The following is a 23,410-nucleotide window of genomic DNA, read 5'->3' on the forward strand; positions in this document are numbered from 1 at the left end:
CGTTTGCCAGACTATATGTACGAGTAATAATGTCGTTATATTGTAAACTATAAATCATTCAAACTACCGTATTAGATAGTCCACAGTGTCCACACGTGGTCCACACCCTAGTTATACAACATCAAATTGCGTATATCCCTTTGGCCTTTAATAATTAGAAAGGGAAGGTATCGTTTATTTTTAGAACAGATGCATGGCTAACAATTAATTACGACACTTTCGAGGAAAGTGTTGTAAACGGTAAAAATAAATTTGTAATACACTACTAAACACCCATATATCTAAAGGGTGATGTGACTTGAAATCTCCATTACATAAAATTAACAGACACCTATTTTACAGAAGTTGGACCGATAATTATAGAACCCATTAAAGCAATGAATATCCCAGAAAATAGCAATGTTGAACTGTATGTATCTTATGAAGCAGATGAAGACAAAAAAGTGTTATGGTATTGCAACAACAAAGTACTTGAACCAAGTGACGATTGCATTATTCATACTGAAGCTGGTCATTCGACGATAGAAATAAAATCAGCAGATAAAAAGAAAGTAGGAAAATTTGAAGTAGTTATTGAGTCCAATAACATGATCACAAAATCGGCAAGTACTGTTAAAATTGTAAAGCCGTCTGATGAGGCACACATAAAACCCCCAATATTTATTCGACCCGTAAGTTCCAAACAAGTCACATTCGGTGCTATTGAGCTATTTGAAGCAGAAGTGAAATCTACTCCTAGTGCGTCGTTCCAATGGTTTATTGGTACCAAGGAGGTAACTTCTTACGCAAAAGAAAATAAATTAAATAATATTTATATCACTACTAAAGATAATGTATCATGTCTTTGTATTGAAAATATGACTCCAGATTTAGTAGACGTTATCACCTGCCGAGCAGAAAATTTTTCTGGTTCCGTATCTTGTTCTGCTTCACTAGTGCCGAAAGATAAAGAAACAGATATTAACGGTGAGAAACCAGAATTCATACAGCTTTTGAAATCAGCTTCCATAATGGACGGAGAGCCTATAGTATTGTCATGCGAAGTAAAGGGAATTCCTTGGCCTAAAATAGAATGGTACCACGATAAAAGGATTATAGAAAAAGCGAGAGACGTAGCAGTGGCAAGACAGGAATCCGGTTTATGTGAACTTCACATTAAAGAAGCATTCCCAGAAATGTCGGGCACATATACGTGTATAGCAACAAATCCTTTCGGGAGTTGCTCCAGCGAATGTATTTTAACCGTAGAAGGTAGAAAAGTGGTTCCAGCTTATGATGCATGCTATGTTTTGAGCAAAAATGCATGTACGAAACCAGTAGAATGCAAATTATTTTAGCAGTTATTGCACCTGTTTTGTTTTCACACACCACCATATTACAAACAATATACATGCCATGCATCTGTGTAAAACGTTTTTGAGAAATTTGAACTTAATTAGAATATGATATCGTGGTAAATATGACACCAACTGCGTAACCTTTATTATTCATAATCATAAGTAATAAAGTTCCAATCAATTTAGCTTACACCGCGTAGACTACACCAGTAGAACTGGTTTTAAACGCTTCCTAATTAATACCTACAATATCACAATTTGTTTTTGTTTATGAGCACCGATGAGTGAATGTTAATTCATTTTGCGAAAGAGAGGTAGTGGTATTATTTATTAAATAGAGTATATATTAACTAAGATGATCGAATACAATACTTTATTCACGACGCGCAGATCTGCAGTGGGTTATATAACTATAAATAATCAGAGAGTCGGATCAAACTATCTTCCCATGGCATTTGCAATGTCTGACAAAGTGTGGCAATGTCAAACATCTATAAAAAAATGATGTTTATAAAGACACTACCTCACTTTGTTCGAACTTCTTCAAATATTTGATCGACTTCTAATATTCGATCTTCTTAAATTATCTCATTTAATATAAAACTTATCTAACTAGGTTAATGAATGATGCTGGCTTATGAATAAGTATTTAACTGCAAAAACAGTTACATAAAAATACTCATTTCATTCCTTAAAAGTATGTACCTAACAATTGATTAATAGGCACCTTTTTCATGAAACAAGATTTTCCTACTTAACAAGCAAATCAGTACGTACATATAAAGGTGGCTTTCGAATGGCATCTGCAGCTGCATTAACTGCAACTACAATGCTGTTTGGACACTATTGCTGCGCTGCGCTGAGGCCTTTACGCGATCGCTGGCACTGAAGATTTCCTTGATAAAATGAGTTTGAACTTCAAACTTGAAACATGCATATAAGATCGCAGAGAAAGTGCAAATATTGTTGGTTCTTTTCAACGTCCTAAGTGCCACGTCAAAACGGTAGACGTATTGTTGTTGCCCATCGTTCCTGGTGGGTAACAATAAACCCGATTTTGGTATGTAGTATGTTAGAACATAGTTAGGTATAGATCCCTTACGGGCGCATGCGTAACAGAAAGTCTTATATCTATGGATTGAACGTTCTAATACTTAGCAGCAATAATGCGGCTAGGAACGTCACTTATTTTATCAAGGAAATTGGCAAAGACAGCGCCCGAGTCAATGCCGCAGCAGTATTGTCCCACCATTAATGCAGCTGCAGTAGCCATTCGAATGTGACCTACATAATATTGCAGCCGCTGCACTAATACTACTGCAACTGTAACGTTGTTCAATCATATTAGCTTATAAAAAAAGGATTTACGACGTACATTATTAATGATATACATATAATTACATTAACTATAATGATCAATCAACCACTGCTAAGAACTCGTCGAGTTCTGCTTTTGCTAGACCAGGGTTCATGTATCAAAATATACGTACTAATACTGATGTTATGGTATTTATAAACTGGGCATCCATTTAAATTAAATGTTGCAAATGTCATCAATTAACTGGGGATATACGTACCGATGTGTCTGGCAGGGAAATTTGTCATAATATGGCCAGAATTAGGTAAATAGGTACCCCGGACAGACACATGTGACGTACGCATTTGTACGTATGTCTCTATATACTATCACCATAACGTCAATCCTGGTCAAGTCTTGTTTAAAACAATAGTTTTTATTTATGTGTTTCAGCTTATGAATATGCATCTGAGGAGGATATATTGAGTGACGAGGTGAGACTAAATAACATTATATTTTTTTTATTCAACATCGCTGACTCACTAACAAAAACATGATTAAGTACAATGGGATTAATAAAGATCTGTTAAGCATGTTATGTTAGTACTTATACTTACACATTAACAAGGAATAAATATTTTCTCGTTTAAGATGGAAAAGTTAGGTAATATTTCGCGATAACATATCTAACGGTTATTTATGATATGCCGTTTCCGGGAAAATTCCCATATGAAAGGAAAATAGGGGAATTTTGAAATTGTGCATAGACATACTATTTTATTATCAGAAATTCAGTCAACACTTGGCATCTTAAACTTCTTTTAAAAACATTAAAAACCGTATCTCATCCCAAGTAAATACCCTATACTGCCGGGAAATTTCCCATTCTTCCTGGGAATTTTCCCATAGTTCCTGGGAATGATTCCCCGGCCGGGTAACGAGTCGAATGTGCTCTGACCACCGACAGCTAGGACCCTGCTCCGCTGCTGGCAGCACCCTAGGTTAGGTTTTTTAAAATTTATAATATATTATATGATTATTCCATAAGCAGGCAGGCTGTTGTAACAACTGATATTGCCTGTATCCAGTAATCGTTGCCAGTTATCATTGACAGGTAGATGTATGCTTGTCTAGTTTATTTTTAAATTGGTTCACATTTTGGGCTGAAACATCTTCAGGGAGTTTGTTCCAATCCAAGCCCTCACTACTAGGTTTATTTTATTTATTCAAAGTGTTTATAATGTTTATATTATTTATTGTATTGTTTTTATATTTTACTTGTCCATATATTCATATTATAAATAATGGCCCCGATTTATAATATTAGTAAGTTTTACAGAAAACGGTATAATGCATCGTAAAAAAGGGCTTAAGTATGTATACCTAAATGAAATGTATTTTCAGAAAACAAGTGACATTGAAGAATTTGCACCAAAGATTGTTAAAGCCTTACCTACAGTTGTGTCTACGTCAGAGGGCACACTTACGAGGTACGTGCCGTTAAATAAGATATATTAGTAGATATAAGTAACAATGACTATCGGTACTATTAAAACAATAAAACAAGAAATACGATCCCTTTGTCTTTGCTTGATAAGATTAAGCATGAAGTCTTTTAACTCGGCATCGCAATTGACATACTATGCAGAGGAACCTTACTTAAGGGGTTTACCTATATATCCACGTATCAGAAAGGCTAGGTGTCTGAACATCCGAACTTGTTGACGAATAGCTCTCTAAGTATATTACATCTGGACTTTCCAACATCAGGGCATTATAACATTCATACTTATTGACAATGGATATAGTGATACATATTAGTGATACTAGACCCTTCTGGCAGTGCATCATCATAACAGTTTGACTAAAACTCAAAAGAACAGTATAATTATAACACCTAGACATTCTGGTATTAAGGCAATAATACACTTGGACTTATTGGCAGTACGACATTTCGACTGGACTTTCTGATATTTGGAAATATATGCCTCTAAAGGATTTGCTTTAAACATTTGTGCCAAAAGGCTTACAATTGAAAGGAAGTGTGTGGTTTGGTAATGATTATTAGGCTATTCAATCAAACATAACTTTTGCTGTCACAGGTTAGAGGCAAAAGCTATAGGTATGCCGAAGCCGCAGATAAGATGGTTGAAACACGGGATGGAAATTGTTCATTCCCAAGAATACCAGATTGAAGAAATGGGAGATGGCACATCAATTTTAATTATTCCCGAGGTTTACCAAGATGATACGGGTGAAATTAAATTTGAAGCATACAACCCTCTTGGAGTGGCATCAACTATTGCTGCACTATCCGTCGAGAGTTAGTCAATTTTTATTTTAGAAAATCAAAGCCGTGCTACTAATTTATAATATATAATGCTTATATTTTCAGTTTACAGGTTCAGAAGAATTTGTCACAAGTTATCGCGAGCACAAAGTTCTCATCAAATCTTCATTGTTATAACTCTCCCATCCTTAACTCCTTTTGCCATTCTATATGTATTAGTTTGATATCTTACATCCAATTCCAATTCAAATTAAAATATTATTTTTAAGTTCGTGTGTTCATCGTCATTCCCTTCAGCCTACATAGGTTGACCATAAACACTACTTTATGCACTTAATACACACTACTACCATTTTTTTAACCTGAGTCTACAATATCAAAAACGAAGTAGTGATGCTGTGAAAGGTTATTGGAATCTATTTTACCTCAGTTCAGCAAAGACTTAAATCTAAGAAAATTTCGAAAGAGACGAATTTTATATTAAATTTTCTAGCTGTTAATAATTATTGTCGGTTATAGGTATCATTGGAACAAAAGAGTATCGCAAACCAGAATGGGTGACACATATGGAAGAATTGCAAGCTGCACTGAAAGGTATTATTCCAGTCCTCGTGTTTGTTATATGTAGAATTGGTACAGAAGCAACGAAGTATTTGTTATCCACAGAACTGGTACATGAAGATTTTTTATTTTATTTTCGTGTCACACCTGAATTTGTATAATCGTAATATAAGTATGTGGATAATCGTAATCATGGTCCAATAATATGTTAAATGTAATAAGTGTTCGTATCCAGCTTGATTACCTAAATTATGTTAATGGTGATAAAATCTATTTTTTATATATATTTTTCAGCTACTCAATCTGTCCCGACTTTTGTAAAAGAAATATTAGGGGAACGTGTTCACGAAGAAGATACTGTCAAGTTTGAGGCAATTTACAGTGGAAACCCAGCCCCAGGTAAGTGATACTGAAACGTGCAGTCCGTTGATAGTATAAATCCACTAAACGTTAACCCCCTATTCACAAACGCACTACAAATCTCAATTAGCTAATCATTGTTTGTCACTTACCTTACCTGTCATTTTGACTTATGTATTTGTAAGAAAGGGAAAATTCTAATTTAACTAAATCAGGCCCGTAAAGTTTTATGAATAAGGGGGTAATAAATTATCTTTTCTTATAATTTCTGATGCCTTCTTATCCTCCTGCTAATTTTATTCTAGACTCAATTTTGACCCTATAAAGAGTTCCAAAGTCTAAAACAAAACAACTGCTTCTGGGTCTTAGCAATATGTGTCTAGTTAAATTATTTTAAACGCATTTTTATAATTATTATACTTTCGATTCAACTAGCAATATATTTCAGAAATCCTATGGTACAAGGACGATAAAGTTATTAGAACTGATGAGCAATATACTGTTGAGAATGTGGATAATCATACCTGGTGTATAATTAAGAAAGCTAACAAAACAAATGAGGGAACCTATATGTGCAAAGCTGTCAGTGACATTGGAATGGCAATAACTAAAGCCAAATTGCAAGTATTCAAAGCAGGAGAAACCATTAAAAAGGCTAAAACTGTAAGAGAAAAAACCAAACTTGAAAAAACGGGTAAACGAGAAAAAGAAGTGGTAGAAAAAGAACAAGCGAAAACAGTTTTAGAAGAAGCAACTCCTACCGTCACAGAGGAAGTACAAGAAATTGAAGAGCCAAAACCAATTAAAAAAGTGGCAAAAGAAAAGGTAACAGTTAAATTAAGCTCAGCGGAGCACGTTGAAACTGTCGATGTGGCTTCCTTTAAAAAGGTTGACAAAAAAGAAACGCCTGCACCCAAACCAGAAACTCTAAAGCCAGGTATAACACCACATGAGCATCTCATATCGTCGCAACAGCAGAAAGAGGAAACGGCCGAATCATTTGAAAAATCTCCCATTGTGAAACAAAAAGGAATTATAAAAACAGTTGAGTCAGACTCCAAAATGGTAGCGGAGATTAATGAGTTACTTGAAGTCATCAATGCCAGGGAGTTTGGGCCTGGCGAGTCACCATTGAGAGAACTTGCAAAAATAGGTTATATGTTAAGAACTGGTGTCACGACTGAAGAGATAGAGAGTCTGTATGATTCCCAATATTTCCCAGCCCTGCGAGTGCCGCAATCCCAATCAGCCTTAGTGCAATTGGTTGAGCGCCAAGGCCATGGCGCACTCATTACAGAAGTTCTTACAGAAGAAACGACACAAGACGAAGACGTAATTGCCGCAAAGGTGGGCTTCCGCGCTTTTCTGAAGATGGTGGAAATGAAGGCCAGTTCTGTTGAAGAGGTCATTGCTCACTTTTATCCTGAAGACTTCAAACCGCGGTCTTGGGAACAAAGAGAAGCACATGAGGTAACTTAAAAATAAATACGAGTAGTTTTACATCTAACAAAGTATTAATTTATGGAGTACATGTAGGTATATTTGTATTGAGGTCTCATCTTATTACTTTTATCATTATTAAAAGGTTTTGTTTGCAGTACCTACTTATCTTTTTCTTGAAAATAGTTGCTGACTAGACAGTTAAGTACTTTTAAGTTCGATTAAATGTATTTTTTCAGTACAAACGTAGATCAAAAGGTACAGTCACCTGCAATAATATGTTACACAACGAAGGCCGCAAAAATATGTGACGCGCTCTTATTGCACTACAAATAAGACCGTATCAGATATTTTTGCGGCCTACGTTAACATATTATTGCTGGTAACTGTTATTGGGCCCTCATAATATTTCGTCCAATTTTAACCACCTTTTTCTGACGGTATTTCTACTGTCAGAAAAAGGTGGTTAAAATTGTTATATCATAATGGGTAAAATGTTAGTGGCGTTTGACATTAAATTTGATAGAACAAATACAATTAGGTACCTAATCGTACCTAATTCCATCTCAAGCTATAGTATATAGATTCATATAATCATTTACTGTATAAGAATTAGGACCTTGTACCACACATTTCTAAATTTAACATATTTGTTGTTAAAATTACAGGTCATCGTGGAGTCTTCAGCAGAACACGTCGCGGAAAGTCGTACAACGAAAGTCATTAAAGGTTGGAACTTAACTCTTTAATAATTTCAGTCGAATTAAGTAATAAAATGAAACGTAGAACAATGATACTTCATGTGACAAAAAATGTTTAAAAATCATGTCATGTTTAGTGCTGAATTGGGATCGCATTATCATTTTCTAGCAACATACGGCTCGACTCACAAGAAGTGAAATATATAAAAAGTTATTATTGTTAGTGTCATGTTAAATCCGCTTAATACAAACGTTTAAAACAATTTCGAATACGCCACTGTAGCCAGGTCCCTGCAACTTGTTTTTTTTACGGTTAAAACGCATCTCACCCTAAATAGTACAAACATTGTGCAAAGAGAGATTTTGTAGACGAGGCCTACAAGTTTACAAAATTCTTAATTTCTTACCCCCGGAGTTAGTATATAATGTTTTTCACCACATTTGCGAAGAAAGAACTAAATTTTAAGCGAAATAATGGTTAAATACGGTGACATTTCAATCATTACTCCGTCATATTGTCATTTCTTGACAGGCATCGATGGCACAGACCTTCGGCATTCAGCCACGTTTGAAAATTTTGTGTAAACATATTTTAAACGGTTATTAAATTAATAAATTTAAATATTTTAAAAAACAAAACTATTAAATTATAATCTTCAGTATTTAAACAATTAACTACATTATACCTTGACTTTAAACAAAGTATTTTACTTATAACCTCCTTGGTTCGTATGAATTACTGACATAGTTAAAAAAGAAAGATGTAACTGTAAAATTTTTTTTCACCGCGGTAACAATATAAGCCTTTGTCCTTCAGTATGCCTGCATGAAATAAGATCTTTTTCGAGCAAGTGTGATGAAAGCGCTATTTGAAGACGACAGTCTTCAGCATCTTATCCTCAAGCGGGTTTAACTGATTATAGTAAGAATATACGTAATGCATTTGTTTATTATTACTTGACAACTTTTTCTTTTTTTTTTTGTTCGTTAGATTCAATGTAAACAAGGGTATGATTTTTAATGTAGGTACTTATATTTTTTAAACTAAAATAGTGAACTTTTCGAAAATTTGTTACCGTGATCTTTAAATTATGCTATAGAATTTCACTAGTTGTTCTTGTTGTTATCAGATGATACATCGGAGGTTATCGAAGAAGAAGGTAAGACCAATAAAGCCTACTCAATGTATGAAATTACTTATTAGAGAAAATGAAAGAAATTTGCTTAAATCATAGAGAAAAAAATACATAGAGTGCTCACTCCATACATCAGTTCAGACTATTAATTTCAGTGTCTACATCTAGCATTGAGTAGCGGAACTATCAGTACTGCTACTTGACAATAGATGTAGCAGTACTGATAGTTCCGCTACTCGATGCTAGATGCTAATAGTCTTTTTTGTACTAAAACTGATGTATGGAGTGAGCACTCTATGTATTTTTTTCTCTATGCTTAAATTTAGTGTTAATGATGTCATACAGCAATTTTGCTTATAACTCTTGGTTTGGAAATTAACTAATGCGGCTGTTTATTATTTTAACTTTGCTTTTTGAAGTATTTTAGGTGTTTAAACATTAATGCTTACTTTTAGAGCGTAATAAAATATAACTAATCTTTAAGGCCTTTCGAGGTCTGCATTAAAAGAAAAATGTTGTTGCTTCAAACAAACTGTTAATTTGTCCGACTGCGGCGGTGTCGCTATGGTATGATACATGTGTTGCAATGGAACAATTAAGTTCGATGGCAGCATTACGTTACTTTACATTTTACCACAATCGGATAAACGAGTTAACAACTAATACCAGCATTTAATTAGCAACGTTACAAAACGTCGATCACTCGATTAATGTGTTTTCAGCTTTTAGTATTAATGGTGCAGCTTTCAATTTACAAAAGTGTGCGCTTCTTTCGTGTTCACGATTTATTTAACTACAGTTATATCAAGTAAGTACCAGCTTAATACTAGTTACAAGATAGATATAACACTGACCAACTTTCTCTTACAGAAAACATTAATAAAAAGAATAACTGCTTTTTAATACTCTTTTAAACATGTCTACTCACTCACTAAGGTCTCATTTAATTTTGATTTCCAAGTTCTTGCACTTAATTAACACAAATATACTCTACTTTAATGTATAATTCACAGATATCAAAGAAAAAGAACAAGTCAGACGCAAAAAGCATACTAAACAGAAAAACGTCTCCGAGTTACGCATTGAAGAAGAAATTGTTGGAGAAAGAAATGCAGTTAAAACAGTCCATCCTAGAGAAAATGTTGAAGTTTATGAAGACGACGAAGCAGGGTTACTTGAAACTGCAGAGATAATCTACAAAACTGTGACGGCTACCGATATTCATGAAAATAAAATAGAAGTAGTCCCTGCTAGTGAGGTATCTCATATAACACCAGACAAAAAAACCGATAAAATTAAGGCTAACCTTAAAATTGACACTAACTATCCAATAGTTAACGCATCTCAAAAAGCTGAAGAAAGAGAAGAATCATTGCATATTAAAGAACAAGTCAAACTTCATGTCGAACCATCTATACCCGAAAATGAGTCACTAGAAGTAACTGAAATAGAAATCAGCAATTCACTGAACGAATACTCAGCAGATCGTGTTAAAGCCGACGTTAAAGCAGTGAAAAACATTGTCCCAATAGAAAGTTTAGTAACAACAGAAGTGCAAGCAGATTTGGACCTGACCGATCTGCAAAAACCTGAAACGTGCTTTAGTAGTGCTAAACCATCTGTTATATTAAAAGATGCTGTAAACGTATCAGAACAAATAACGAGCATAAAGGAAGAGTCATTCGACCAACTAGAGATTAAGAAATCAAATGCAGCCGTCTCCATTTCTCCCTTATTAGGATTAAGCGTTACAGAAGTTACGGATGAACTAAAAGAATATGACATTGAAAGTAAGACAACAGAAAAAGCCGCTACATCTCGGCTTAATTTCAATTTGCATGAATCACTTCAAGTTGGAGAAGTTTTCGTTGAAGATAAGTCTGGAAGATATTACCCAGAACTAATAGTACCCACAGAAACAGCTCGAAAAGATGTTTTAACATCTAACCAGATTTTAACGGAAGTACATGATGTTCAAGAAAAGGAAGGGTTATTACAAGCTCTGAAACTGCCACCAGCACAGGAAGCCAATGTTGACGTAACAATTAAAGATAGCTTCCAAGTAACTATTGATGAGACACACGAAAAAGAAGGTGAATTCATTAAAAAAGAATTACCTGCAACAGTTAAAGTAGATAAAGATTTATCCTTGCACACAAGTTTAAATACATCTATAGTAAGTTCACACATTAAAGAGACAGATTTTGTGCCCGAGCCCTTGCCAAGTAAGAAAGCCAATATAGGTGTGAGCGAACATCAGCATAAGTTTAATTTGGAAACAAACATTCATGAATCAGAAATTAACTTAGAGGAAACCAAAGCTGTACTGGGTACACATGCTGACATTTCAATTTCATTACTAGATAAAAACTTTGTTGAAGAAGTTCAAATCAATGAAAGTGAAAAAGATCTTTTAATTAAAGATGATAAGTATACTGCCACAGCAGATATGGATGTTCGTGTTGTCGAACCAATAATAACATCTGAAACTCTGCAGATGACTTCCATCGGCGAGCTTAAATTGCAGGATAAGGTCCAAGATGAATCAGCCACGGAGACAGTTATTACTTCAAATGCCAAAATTGTAACAGTGCCTCTAATACACGAGCAAGAAACATCAGAAGAGTACTTAACCAAAAAATCTGAGACAATCACACTGTCAGTGGTCCCTAATATTCCCTTAACTATATATGAAAATGAGTCATCGGAATCTGAGAATAAACTTACTTTAAATAAAATACCAGAGGTTAGTTCTACGAAACCTTTGCCTACTCATCAATTAAAAACACCAATATCTGAAGAGATAAATACGGCTGATCAAATTAATTTCATTCCATTGACTTCTAACGTTACCGAAAAGGCATCAGAAGTTTATAGAGATTTGCATAAAGAAATCACTATTTTACAAACAACAGTCCAAGAACAACTAGACAAGTTAGATGAAAACCAAACCAACCATAGCAAAGCTGTACCTACGTTTGTTGAAAATGAAAGTTTAAATGTTACCGAAATAGTTTCAAGCGTTACTGAAAATCAACTATCCTCTGAAAGGGATAAACTTGATGTGTTCGCTAAACCCGATATAGAGACGAATCACAAGATTGCCATAACATCTGAACCTATTCTAAGAGAAGCTGTTGATAAAATGGAATCATTAACACCTAAACTTGAAACAGCTAGCCTCAATACATCCAATATGCTTAGCTCATTGCAGATTTCTGAAAATAAGGTGTTAGATTCGCAAGCAATTCTGCAAGATAGTGTGAAACCCAATCTTCAATCTATACTTCCCGAAATAATACCATCCCAGGAATTAAATATCACGGAAGTATATCAAAATGAGAAAGAGACAGAATACGCATCGAAAGACTTACCAGAGGTATTTACCGCTCCGTCGCAAGTTATATCGTTACGAGCAGTAGCTGTAAGCTCAGAGTTAATACCTGACTCTAGCGTTGGTTTCACAGAAAGTGAAAATATAGACATAAGATCTAAACAAGCGACCATGGATAACGTAGCGCATCATGAACTTCAGATAACTTCAACGAATTATAATGAAAAAGAAAGTTCTTTTGAGCGAGCTCCTGTCCTAAATACTGTATCTGCTAAAATAAGTATAGACTCCACTCAGGCCATTTTGGTGGAAGAAAACAAACCTGAACTCGCTGCAAGAAACTTTGAAACAATTAGTGATTTAGCTTGGGCAAAAGCAAAACAAGGCGCCATACCACAAGAAGCAATAACTCAAGAAGAAACAATTGTACATTTATCAGAAGGCATAATAATGTCCGAAGAAAAAGGAGATACGGCAAAATCTGCAGTCTCAGTGACAACACTCCAAGCACCACAATACGATGAGAAAGTTACTGCCGAAAGTGAAAATCCGTTGACATTAAACTTATCACCAGATCAGCAAAGTGCCAATGTTTCGTTTACTTCTCGACACAGCATACAGATATCGGAAACTTTAACACAATCTGAAAATTTGCAAAGTACTGATACCTTCGACGCGGGATATAAAACTGCTTTACCTAAAATGGATGAAATATATGGTAAAGCAGCACATACCGAGGAAGTTATAGTGAACCAACAGACAGAAGAACTCCTAAATGAAAAAATGGCTGTCAAGCAAACAGATGTTACAACTGTCCCATCTTATACATTAGAACAAACGGAAATAATTGCAGCGGAAACGGAGATTGAATTACCTAAACGAACTACAATAACATCAAATATTGAACCAGATATTACCGAAACCCAAGCACTTATTATGAGTTGTACTGAAACGATAGATAAGGAAAAGGAATTTTTCGAAAAGTTTTCAGTCCCAACTCAAGATGCTACTATTGCTTTTGTGCCTCTAATTAGCACTGTAAACACTGAAGTGCTATCAACAAATGCTACAGAAAATCTACTAGAAAAAGCGCCAGAAACTTCTCAAGCAACAATTACAAGTGATGACCTACGTAAACATTTACAGGGACTAGAAATATTACACGCAGAGAAAGAAACCGATTTAGCACCCAGTCAGAAAGAACATAAACAAGCAGCAACGGAAAAAATTATCGAAATATCTGCAAAAGAAATATCAGAAGTCAATGTCAACGAAAAAGAAACGGAGTTGTCAAAAATGTTAGATATGTTTACGACTACTGCTAAACCAGCGTTTGATGAACAGCAATCACTATTTAGTTCAGAAGTTATTGTAAATCAGGAAATTGAAGAACTTCACGTGTCCGGGACTACGATGTTAAATGCACTTACTACTCATGGAATGAAAGAAGCCATTCAAAATTTAGAGCCATTTATAGGAGAAAGCGAAGACTTATTTGCCGAAACAACACCTGCCAAAACGGAATTGGTAAAACCCGTAGTTGAAGGGAAACAATGTGCAGGCGTGTCAGAAGTGATGCCAACAGAAAAAGAAGATATTTTCCTTGTTAATGAGATAACCCCACATAAAAAGCAGCTAGAACCAACCGACAGTGTTAAATTACATTCTAGTGTAGGTATAGATGAAACCGTACCAATTGAATCTGAAGCCGAATTACCACTTTGTTCAGATTTGGAACATAAAGCGGGAATGACTGTTCTTCCTGAAGATTACATAAATGTCTCAGAGACCACTGTAATAGAAAACGAAAACATTTTACAAGCTGATCAAACTCCTAAAAGTGCTACGTACAATGTGAATTTGGACGCACATCGACATTTAAATGTCGAAATATGTCAATATACAGAAACAGAAGAAGCAATTAAGAATGACGAGCCAGTGACACGAAAAGAAATTCTTGATTTTTCTTTAGAACCAGTGAGGCCCCTTTATATCACAGAAACGAAATCTGAAGAAAGACATGAAGAACTAATACTGGGTAAAAAAGCAGTGGAACTAAGTCCAAATATTAACCTCGAAGTAGGTGACCACATAAACATCACAGAAACAGTTGTTTTAGAAAAGGATGATGACTTGAAATTAGGATTGTTAAATAAAATGGAACATGGTAAATCAAATGTCGAAACATCGAAACATATAACCATAACCGAAACAGATATTAGAGAGGATGATTATCCTTTAGAAAATATATTGCAAGCTGTATCTAAGCAATCAGACATATCCTTTGAGGCTAAAATACCAATACAAGTGCAAGAAGTTCTATTTAAAGAAAGTGGCTCAGATCTAGCGCAGTATACTAAACCACGAGAAGAAGTACTTAATATGTCTATAGAATCTCAACAACATATCACTGTAACCGACGCATTAGTAGGAGAAAACGAAATTGCGATACAAGTTGATCAAATTCCACAAAGCACAGAAAATCAGGTTAAAGTAGAACCAATGCAGCATGTAATGACAAACGAGACAACAGCAATTGAAGAGGGTATAGAATTTTCAGGCAGTAAGTCTTACAAAGATGAAAAGGCTTCTGAATCTCAAGCAGTTACAGAAGCTCTTTACAGTGAACAGACACATGTCATTGAGAGCGTAAGCACAATGAAAACAACTTGTACACCTGAATTATCTACTGCTGACCAAGAAATAGTCGGACTAAAACCACTTGAACAGACAGAAGTATTAGTAGAAGAAAATCCTGACGTTTTCGATAAATATCATCCTAAGGGAGAAACAGCACAAACAGTGCAAACCACGAAAAAGGAAATAGTGTTTAGCCAACCAGAAATTCTTGAAAGTACTACAAACCTGTCCGAAAAATTCGAAACTGAACCTTCCCAAGTTCAACTTGAGCTCGAATTACATAAAAGCTGCATAATATCTGAGAACACAGCTGAGGAACAGCCAGAAATCATCAAAACTTCGGAAGAATCTGGTAAGTACGCTGAAAAACAAATAATAGAAATGAAATCACTGCAACAGACGGAAATAATAGCGAATGAAAAATCCGAACCCCTTGCAAAATTCCATCAAGACAAAAATGAAAATGCCATAACGAGTCAAAATACTTTACAAGAGTTAACCAGTGCAGAACCAGCCATATTCGAAAATGTTACTAATTTACCTTCATCAGTTACATTAGAGAGAGGTAAGGCTTCAGCAGATGTAGAAACACACAAAAGTTACATTGTTAGCGATAATATTGCACACGAAGAATCTGAAGACATCACCATAGAAGGTAAGAAAATAAGTTCGATTGTGGGGCAGGTCTTAGAGTTTAAACCTTTACAACAAACAGAATTTTTTGTCGGCGAAAATACTTCTCCAATGTGTACAGTTAAACAAGAAGGAAAAACTATAACTGTCACACCAATCGAAAATGAATCTGTTAGTCAGACTGATGTTATTGTACATGAAACTGGAACTGAGACATCGTTTGAAAAACCAATACAGATGGACACTGCTTCGTTATCTCTAAATACAACACAAGGTGTTACGGTATGTGAAGTAACCCATGAAAGCGCTCCAGAAGACTTTGTTCTTCATGAAGGTAAACAAGTGAAAGCAGATAAAACTGTGGCTCCATTATCACACTTACAATGCACGGAAAATATATCAGAAATACACGTAGACGAATTAACAACACAATCGACACAGAGTAAAATTCCTACAGTTGTAACTAGCGAAATAGCACCACTCATAATCACAGACAATACTTGTCTTCTTCAAGAGGAAAAACTTCAAATAACACAACCAAAGACTCAAAACGTTCGTGAAAGCCTTACTATAGCGAATGAACTAGAAGTGACAGATGAATTTGTCAATGAACACGTTGTGCCCTACAAAGACGATTTCTTGGAAATAAAGAAAACAGGCAAACTCACACAAATGAGTGACACTAAGCACCAACTCACTATATCAGAGCAGGAGACGCGTTTCCTAGGTATGTACATATATTATCTTTTACCTAAGAGTTTATAGATGTATCAGGGTAAATAGTCTGAATATAGTCTATTGTTCACGGACTAACTAAAATTTTGTTAGATCATAGAAATTGGTGAAGTTTCAGTTTCCGTGAAATTTGACGATTTACACTAAATAAGTAGATTACCTATTTGAGATTAGTTCCATCGCCCACAGTTTTAACCAACCATCGGTGGACCTTATTACAAAAGGCATAAAGTCCACCAATAGACAGTTAAGAGTGTTGCTGTTTGTACGATTTTATTTCCAACATTAATATTCATTTCATATATCATTAATTAAATATTATTTCCTAAACTATCTTATACTCAACCTAGCTGCTTTGATACTGCACGCTGTTGTATGGGAACCTTGCACTTTGTGACTATGCGCTGAAACTTGGCACAATTAATTCTTAGCTGGTCTTGAGTTGATAGAGATCGGGAGACATCGAGAGCCAACGCGCATTTAGTGGGGGGGTTAGTGGGATGATGCAAGTGGCGCTAACAAACCTAAAACAATAATATATTCACCATTCGTGTGTTTAAAACAGTACTTAAACCCTACGTCACGGACGATCATGCATTGAAATCACCCTGACCCACGCTGAATATTATTTTTTATCTCCCATGCTTCAACAGATTTATATAATAAAATATATATTTTTGTAAACTAGATAAATGTATCTTTTTACGACTACATATATGTTTTATTTTGAGATTTCTGGTATACTTTTGAAAAAAAAAAGGTAATTATAAAAAAAACAATAATCCTTTTTTTAGTCCGTTCTACTTTATTCATTTTTTTTATTAGAAAGTGCATTGTTTTTGTTCTAAAAATAGATTCCTCATCCTTAATTTATCTGAAAATGATATATCACATATACCTAATACCACACACACTAATACCTAAGATAGCTTTAGAGAAATGTTGCTTTAAATGAAGCGCGGCAGCGTCGAACTACCCCCCCCCCCCCCCTCCCGGCTCCCGGTCTCTATCAACTCAAGACCAGCTAAGAATCAACTGTGCCAAGTTTCAGCGCATAGTCACAAAGTGCAAGGTGTCGTGCACTATCAAAGCAGCTAACCACGGCAGCGAGCAGGAAATTCTGCTAAGTAATTCATTCACATAGGTACATACGTATACTGAAAATGAATTCTCGAGCCTATTTTATATTATGCAATTTTATGTAATCTATAAATATAAAATAATAATATCTGGGAGACCGAGCTTTGCTCGGAAAACGTGTTACTTAAAACTCAAAAATGCGCGTTTTCCCAGAGATAAGACAATTTTCGCCCCCGAAATCCCCCAATAGCAAATTTCATCGAAATCGTTAGAGCCGTTTCCGAGGTCCTCAAAATATATATACATATCAATAAATAAATAAATAAACATAAAAGAATTGCTCGTTTATAGGTATAAGAGAATTAAAGATTTGTCAGATATCCAGTATTGCAGTTTCATAACATATATAATAATGTTTGTAAATATATAGGCGGCGATACTTAAGAATGTATTACTTAAATACAGGCGTTTTATAAATATATAATAAATAAGGAATCTTCTATTTTATACGGTTGCTGTTTAATTCCAATCACAGTTTACCCAGAAAATGAAATTTAGAATTTTTTTTAATTTGTTTTACGGGGGGGAAAGTTGTTGTTTAACCGCTCGTGCTAATATTGACACCCGACCAAGCGGAAGATTCCAAACTTGAACCAAGTGCGTAGCGAGTGGTTCGAAAAATGGAATCTTGAGCGGTGCGACGGTTTCAAAGCACGAGGGTTAAATAAAATTTGCCCCCGAGTGAAACACAACATTTTTCACCACACCAACCCGAAGAAAATATGAACTGCAAGATAACAAACAAAATCAAATCAAAATTAATTTTATTAAATATTTATCATTCAAATTCATCATTTAAAAGTCAATTCTACCAGCAAACATAACAAAACAACTCAAAATTTGCGTTTGATTACTTTGCCTCACATGTGTATAAAATGCAACTTCGCTTCGCAAGTTTTTAAACAATCAAGAGAGCCTTTACCAGTTAGTGTGAAAAAAATATGTAAGAGGTGTAAGTAGAACTAAAGGAATATTATCTGAGTATATTAAGTGAAAACCAAGTTAATTTCTCAATTCTAAAAGATAAAAACAATGCCGCTCGTACGTTACATTTATTAATTTAGGTACTATTGAAGTGAGAACAACTTTTGACGATGTAACCCTACATTCGTTAAGAAACATGGTAATAATAAGTATTGTAATGATCATGACATTCATTAAGGATGTAATGTGGCAAAAGATAATATTGGGAGAATAGGAAAGTAATTATCTTTTCATAGTCTTGTAAAATGACAATTGAAAATTTATTTGAAGTGTACGTATTACAAAATATACACATTTAAAATAACAAATAACTTAAACAAATTTCAGAAAAAACTGACGATACATATTCTTCGCCTAAAGTATCAGACACTGAAGAAACTGAGGAAATAGTAACCAAATTTTCACAAGCATCAACCGGGGAACCAATTCAAATAAAAACTAAACGAACAATTTTAAGAAAGAAGAAAACCCACCAAGGAGATGCCGTAGAAAATGACGTTGTAATAGAAGAGAAATTAGACGAGGATGATATAATTAAACCAATTACACAGCATACTGTCGATATAGAGGAATTTGAAGAAACCGACTTAACACCTATTAAGGAGATGGCAAAAGGAACCGTAGAAATGCCCGATGATTATTTGCATGTACCACAATTAGAATCACAAGTGCAAATAGAAGAACTCGTTGAAGATTATTCTAAAACACCCGAGAGTCCAAATCAGGAGGTAACGGTAGTTGCAGACGACAAAACGAAGACAGAGAAAAAAATAAAAATCACAAAACGAGTCATCAAGAAGAAGCAAGGATCGGATGAAAAAATGATTGAATCAGTTGTTGTTCAAGACGACGAAGCTCAGGAACTACCAGAGGAGACAACCATAGAAGACGTAACTTTCGATGGTAAGCCGAATAAATGTAAACATGAAACACATTCTTTATAGAGCTTTACTCGTACCCAGCACACTACAAACAAAATAAAAATCAGATCAGATACATCCTGTTTTTACTAGCAGTTTGAAACGTACGACCACCAGAGCCCCTACCATGAGTCATTGACAGTGTCAAAACTGACATAAACGCTTTTGAGAACGTAATTTATTTAATTTAATTTCTATACATCTCGCTTGCACTATAATATACGACTACGAACGAGATGCATATAAAGAAAATTACGTTCTCGATGACGTTTATGTCAGTGACAAACTGGTGGTACTGGTACAGTTAGATTTTCATAATTTTGTATATGTTACCATGTTTTAATCAAAGTGTTTCATACTTGATTTATTTGCATACCTTGTTTATTTAGTATTAGAAAAAAGGTAAACAATCTTGACGTATCTTTTTATGGAAACACACTTATGAATAATAATTTACAGCAAATATGTAACAATTATTTATAGCAACGATATTACATTCTCATTCGATATTCATTCGAAAAAGTGGCGGTGGCCGAGTGTATATGACGTCCGACTTTCAATCCAGAGGTCGCGGGTTCAAATCCTGGCTCGTACCAATGAGTTTTTCGGAACGTATGTACGAAATATCATTTGATATTTACCACTAGCTTTTCGGTGAAGGAAAACATCGTGAGGAAACCTGCATACATCTGCGAAGAAATTCAAAGGTGTTGTGAAGTCCCCATTGTCTCCAATCCGCATTGGGCTAGCGTGGGGACTATAGCCCAAGCCCTCTCCGCATGAGAGGAGGCCTGTGCCCAGCAGTGGGACGTATATAGGCTCAAATTATCATCTTATTATTATTATTCCTTTATCATCTTATTATTATTATTATTAAGTAATAGTTACAATTGATTTAAAAGCGTTTTTCAATAAAAATACGTCAATATTGTTTACCATTTTTATATGCTAAAAAAACGAGGTATTGTCGTTGTAGATAAGGGCGATTTATTACTGCGTTTTGACAACGCTAAAGTCCGTCTGCTTGTAGACGGCACATACATAATTATCTCATTGACTGTATAATATTCATAAAAAAAAGTGTCAAGTCAACTGTAAAAAAACAATACAATTAACATATAAATGTAACATGAGAGTTCTTGTAAACGTAGCATGTCAGGATTCCGTCAGAAACTCAATGACGCGTGTACAGACGTGCCGCGCACACATATAAACGCAAATCATTTCTGATGTATGGCGTGTCCGTTAAGTGTCGTTATACAGGGCGTTTTTTAAATCGTGAACAGTAACCACATTTCCCGACAAAGCTCCCTTAAACTAATGGCTAATTCAAATGACAAATAATTAGCTCCTTAAATACCAACCGTCCATACCAATTATTTTTTGAAGTGAAAACTTCTTTAGCGGCTCTGCGTAAGGACCGTAAGGACCACTCAATGACATAATTCAATAAAGCTACATCTTGATGAAATCGCTAATAAAAGTGAACTCTAGTACTGGTGAATAAAACTCAAAATACCATGACCAAATATATTTAGATGCGAGGTCTGCAAGGTAACTTTACAATTTCTCGAATTTTAAACAAATAAAGCTACATCTTGATGAAATCGCTAATAAAAGTGAACTCTAGTACTGGTGAATAAAACTCAAAATACCATGACCAAATATATTTAGACGCGAGGTCTGCAAGGTAACTTTACAATGTCTATTCGAATTTTAAACAATTAATGCTACAAATTTGAATTTCGAATTTTAAACAAGCGTAAGGCCCTATTCGCATGGCAGCTTTTTCAACGCGCGTTAAAAAAGCGTTTGAATGATACAAATATATAAGGATACATGTGTATTAATTCACACGACTGCGACTGCGACTGTGACTGATGATGGCTTGACCGTCTGTGTAAAATAGCGAAAGAAAATGAGTGAGTACTTTATAAATATACTAGATAAAAACCCAGCTTCGCTCGGGTGAAATGTAGATATTTCTGTAGTTACCGGTTCTCAAGGAATATTAAAGGCAAAGCAAGGCATAGATTTGTATAGCATCGTTCATTGTGTTTAATAAATATAGGAAATTAAAACTGCAAAAGTCAAGAAAAAATATGTTGACGTAAGACGTAAGACGCTTCGTAAGACGGACACGTGACCTGATCAAAAAACTGTTACAATGTCATTGAGTTTTCACTTCTGCCGGCACTCCCGGAGTGCAACCCGTTGCTTGTTTAAACAAATAACCCCTTAAGGACGATATCGGCCTGTCAGTTAAACGCAAAAGGTGACAGTTCCGAACAACTGACAGGCTGATATCGTCCGGCGAACTTGTAATCTGTGGGCCCCTTTAGTACTCAGCGAAATCATTACGTGCTAGCTTGCGGAGCGGCGGGATCGTTACATTCGTTACGCGCTCGCGGCGAACTCGTTGCGCGCTCGCCTCACTTTCAACTCGCTCGCAAATCGCCAGTGTGATAGGGCTCTTATCAATACACCGCTGCTAAACCAACCTAGCATTGTTTGCATGGCGTCGAGACATACTTATACTCGTAAGTTATAATATTCGTTAGAGTATTTTTGATTGTTATGCATAACATTCAGTCTTTTCTGGTAAGTATTATTAACTATATGTCACATTAATTGTCTGCACGAGGTCTGCACCTTAGGTCCTATTTTTTATTTTCGTGACAGTGACGCTATCACAACATTAAGTATGTACAGTCCCCGACTGTTAGTCATTAGGGATCATACATCGCCGCGAGGAATATAAATAAATGTACCGATAACACAAACTATTAAGAACAGAGTACAGACCGAGAAGAGTGTATAATAAAAAGTATTGAGGGCTTCCACTAGGGTTTGCTCCCGGGAAATACCGGTACCGAAAGTACCGGGAATTCCCGGGATTTAGAGCCAAGCAAAGAACCGGGATTTCAAAATTAAAATCCCGGTACTCCCGGGATTTTCGGGACTAAAATTTCCGGTACAATATTTATCTACTGCTTTCTGTTACTTAGCATGAAATATCATGTTTTATAAAGAAAATATATATATTTTATCAATCTAAGGCTGATGGTAATACTTTTACGGCTGACCACTACATTAAAATAAATAAGTCTTACATATTTAAAAAAAATGATGATATTACTGAGCCACAATTTAGTTTTTGCCAATCAACAAAGATAGTAAAAATATCATGTAAAGTCTATTTTTTATTTTTTTATTTAAAATAGACTTTAGTTTAGGAAAAAAAACAAATTATATTAATGATTGTGTGACTTAAAGACACATATTATGGTACAAAAGAAGTGTGTACCTTCACTGTGCTACTTTTTTATTGTTTTAAGAAACATTCGTGGTCGTTTTACGCTTTTTTTTTTACTGAAAATTGATGTAAAAACTGATTTTTGAAGGCAGTCCCGAAAGTACCGAAAATACCGGGAAATCCCGGTTCCATTTCTGCCCGGTACCGAAAATCCCGGTTCTTATAAACAGTACCGGTTCTGCAATCCCTAGCTTCCACTGACTTACAACAGGCAATACATAGGTAATGCAAACATCCATACATACTAACATAAACGCATCTTTCCGCATAAATGCGTCCTTTACGTTTGTCATTTGACATTGACATATACAACGGAAATTTTCAAGTAAGTCGGTATCCTTAATAAATTAAGGTATAAAGGGGCCCACTGATTACCAGTCCGCCGGACGATATCGGCCTGTCAGTTGTTCGCAGCTGTCAATTTTTTGTTCTAACTGACAGGCCGATATCGTCCGGCGGACTGTTAATCAGTGGGCCCCTTAAAACTTTACAATAGATAAACCGGACGAAATCGCTACGTATTGAATCAATAATTGAACATAACATGAGTGCCTTGATTTATCAATATAATGTTACGAATTAATAG

At 35.2% G+C, this 23,410-nt stretch overlaps 1 protein-coding gene across 1 annotated transcript in view; it reads left to right on the forward strand.

Annotated features, from left to right (window-relative positions):
- LOC134661746 (titin) overlaps window positions 1-23,410 on the forward strand; it is a 122,220-nt gene that overhangs the window by 63,857 nt on the left and 34,953 nt on the right. Inside the window, exons 23-33 of the mRNA XM_063517928.1 lie at window positions 343-1,251; window positions 3,088-3,128; window positions 4,039-4,124; window positions 4,737-4,957; window positions 5,444-5,518; window positions 5,780-5,884; window positions 6,294-7,315; window positions 7,954-8,014; window positions 9,117-9,146; window positions 10,136-16,456; window positions 18,916-19,491. Coding sequence (XP_063373998.1) covers window positions 343-1,251; window positions 3,088-3,128; window positions 4,039-4,124; window positions 4,737-4,957; window positions 5,444-5,518; window positions 5,780-5,884; window positions 6,294-7,315; window positions 7,954-8,014; window positions 9,117-9,146; window positions 10,136-16,456; window positions 18,916-19,491 — 9,447 coding nt within the window. The remainder of the gene's footprint in view (window positions 1-342; window positions 1,252-3,087; window positions 3,129-4,038; window positions 4,125-4,736; window positions 4,958-5,443; window positions 5,519-5,779; window positions 5,885-6,293; window positions 7,316-7,953; window positions 8,015-9,116; window positions 9,147-10,135; window positions 16,457-18,915; window positions 19,492-23,410) is intronic.

This window comes from Cydia amplana, chromosome Z, assembly GCF_948474715.1.
Source record: "Cydia amplana chromosome Z, ilCydAmpl1.1, whole genome shotgun sequence".
In the NCBI taxonomy this organism is placed as follows: domain Eukaryota; kingdom Metazoa; phylum Arthropoda; class Insecta; order Lepidoptera; family Tortricidae; genus Cydia; species Cydia amplana.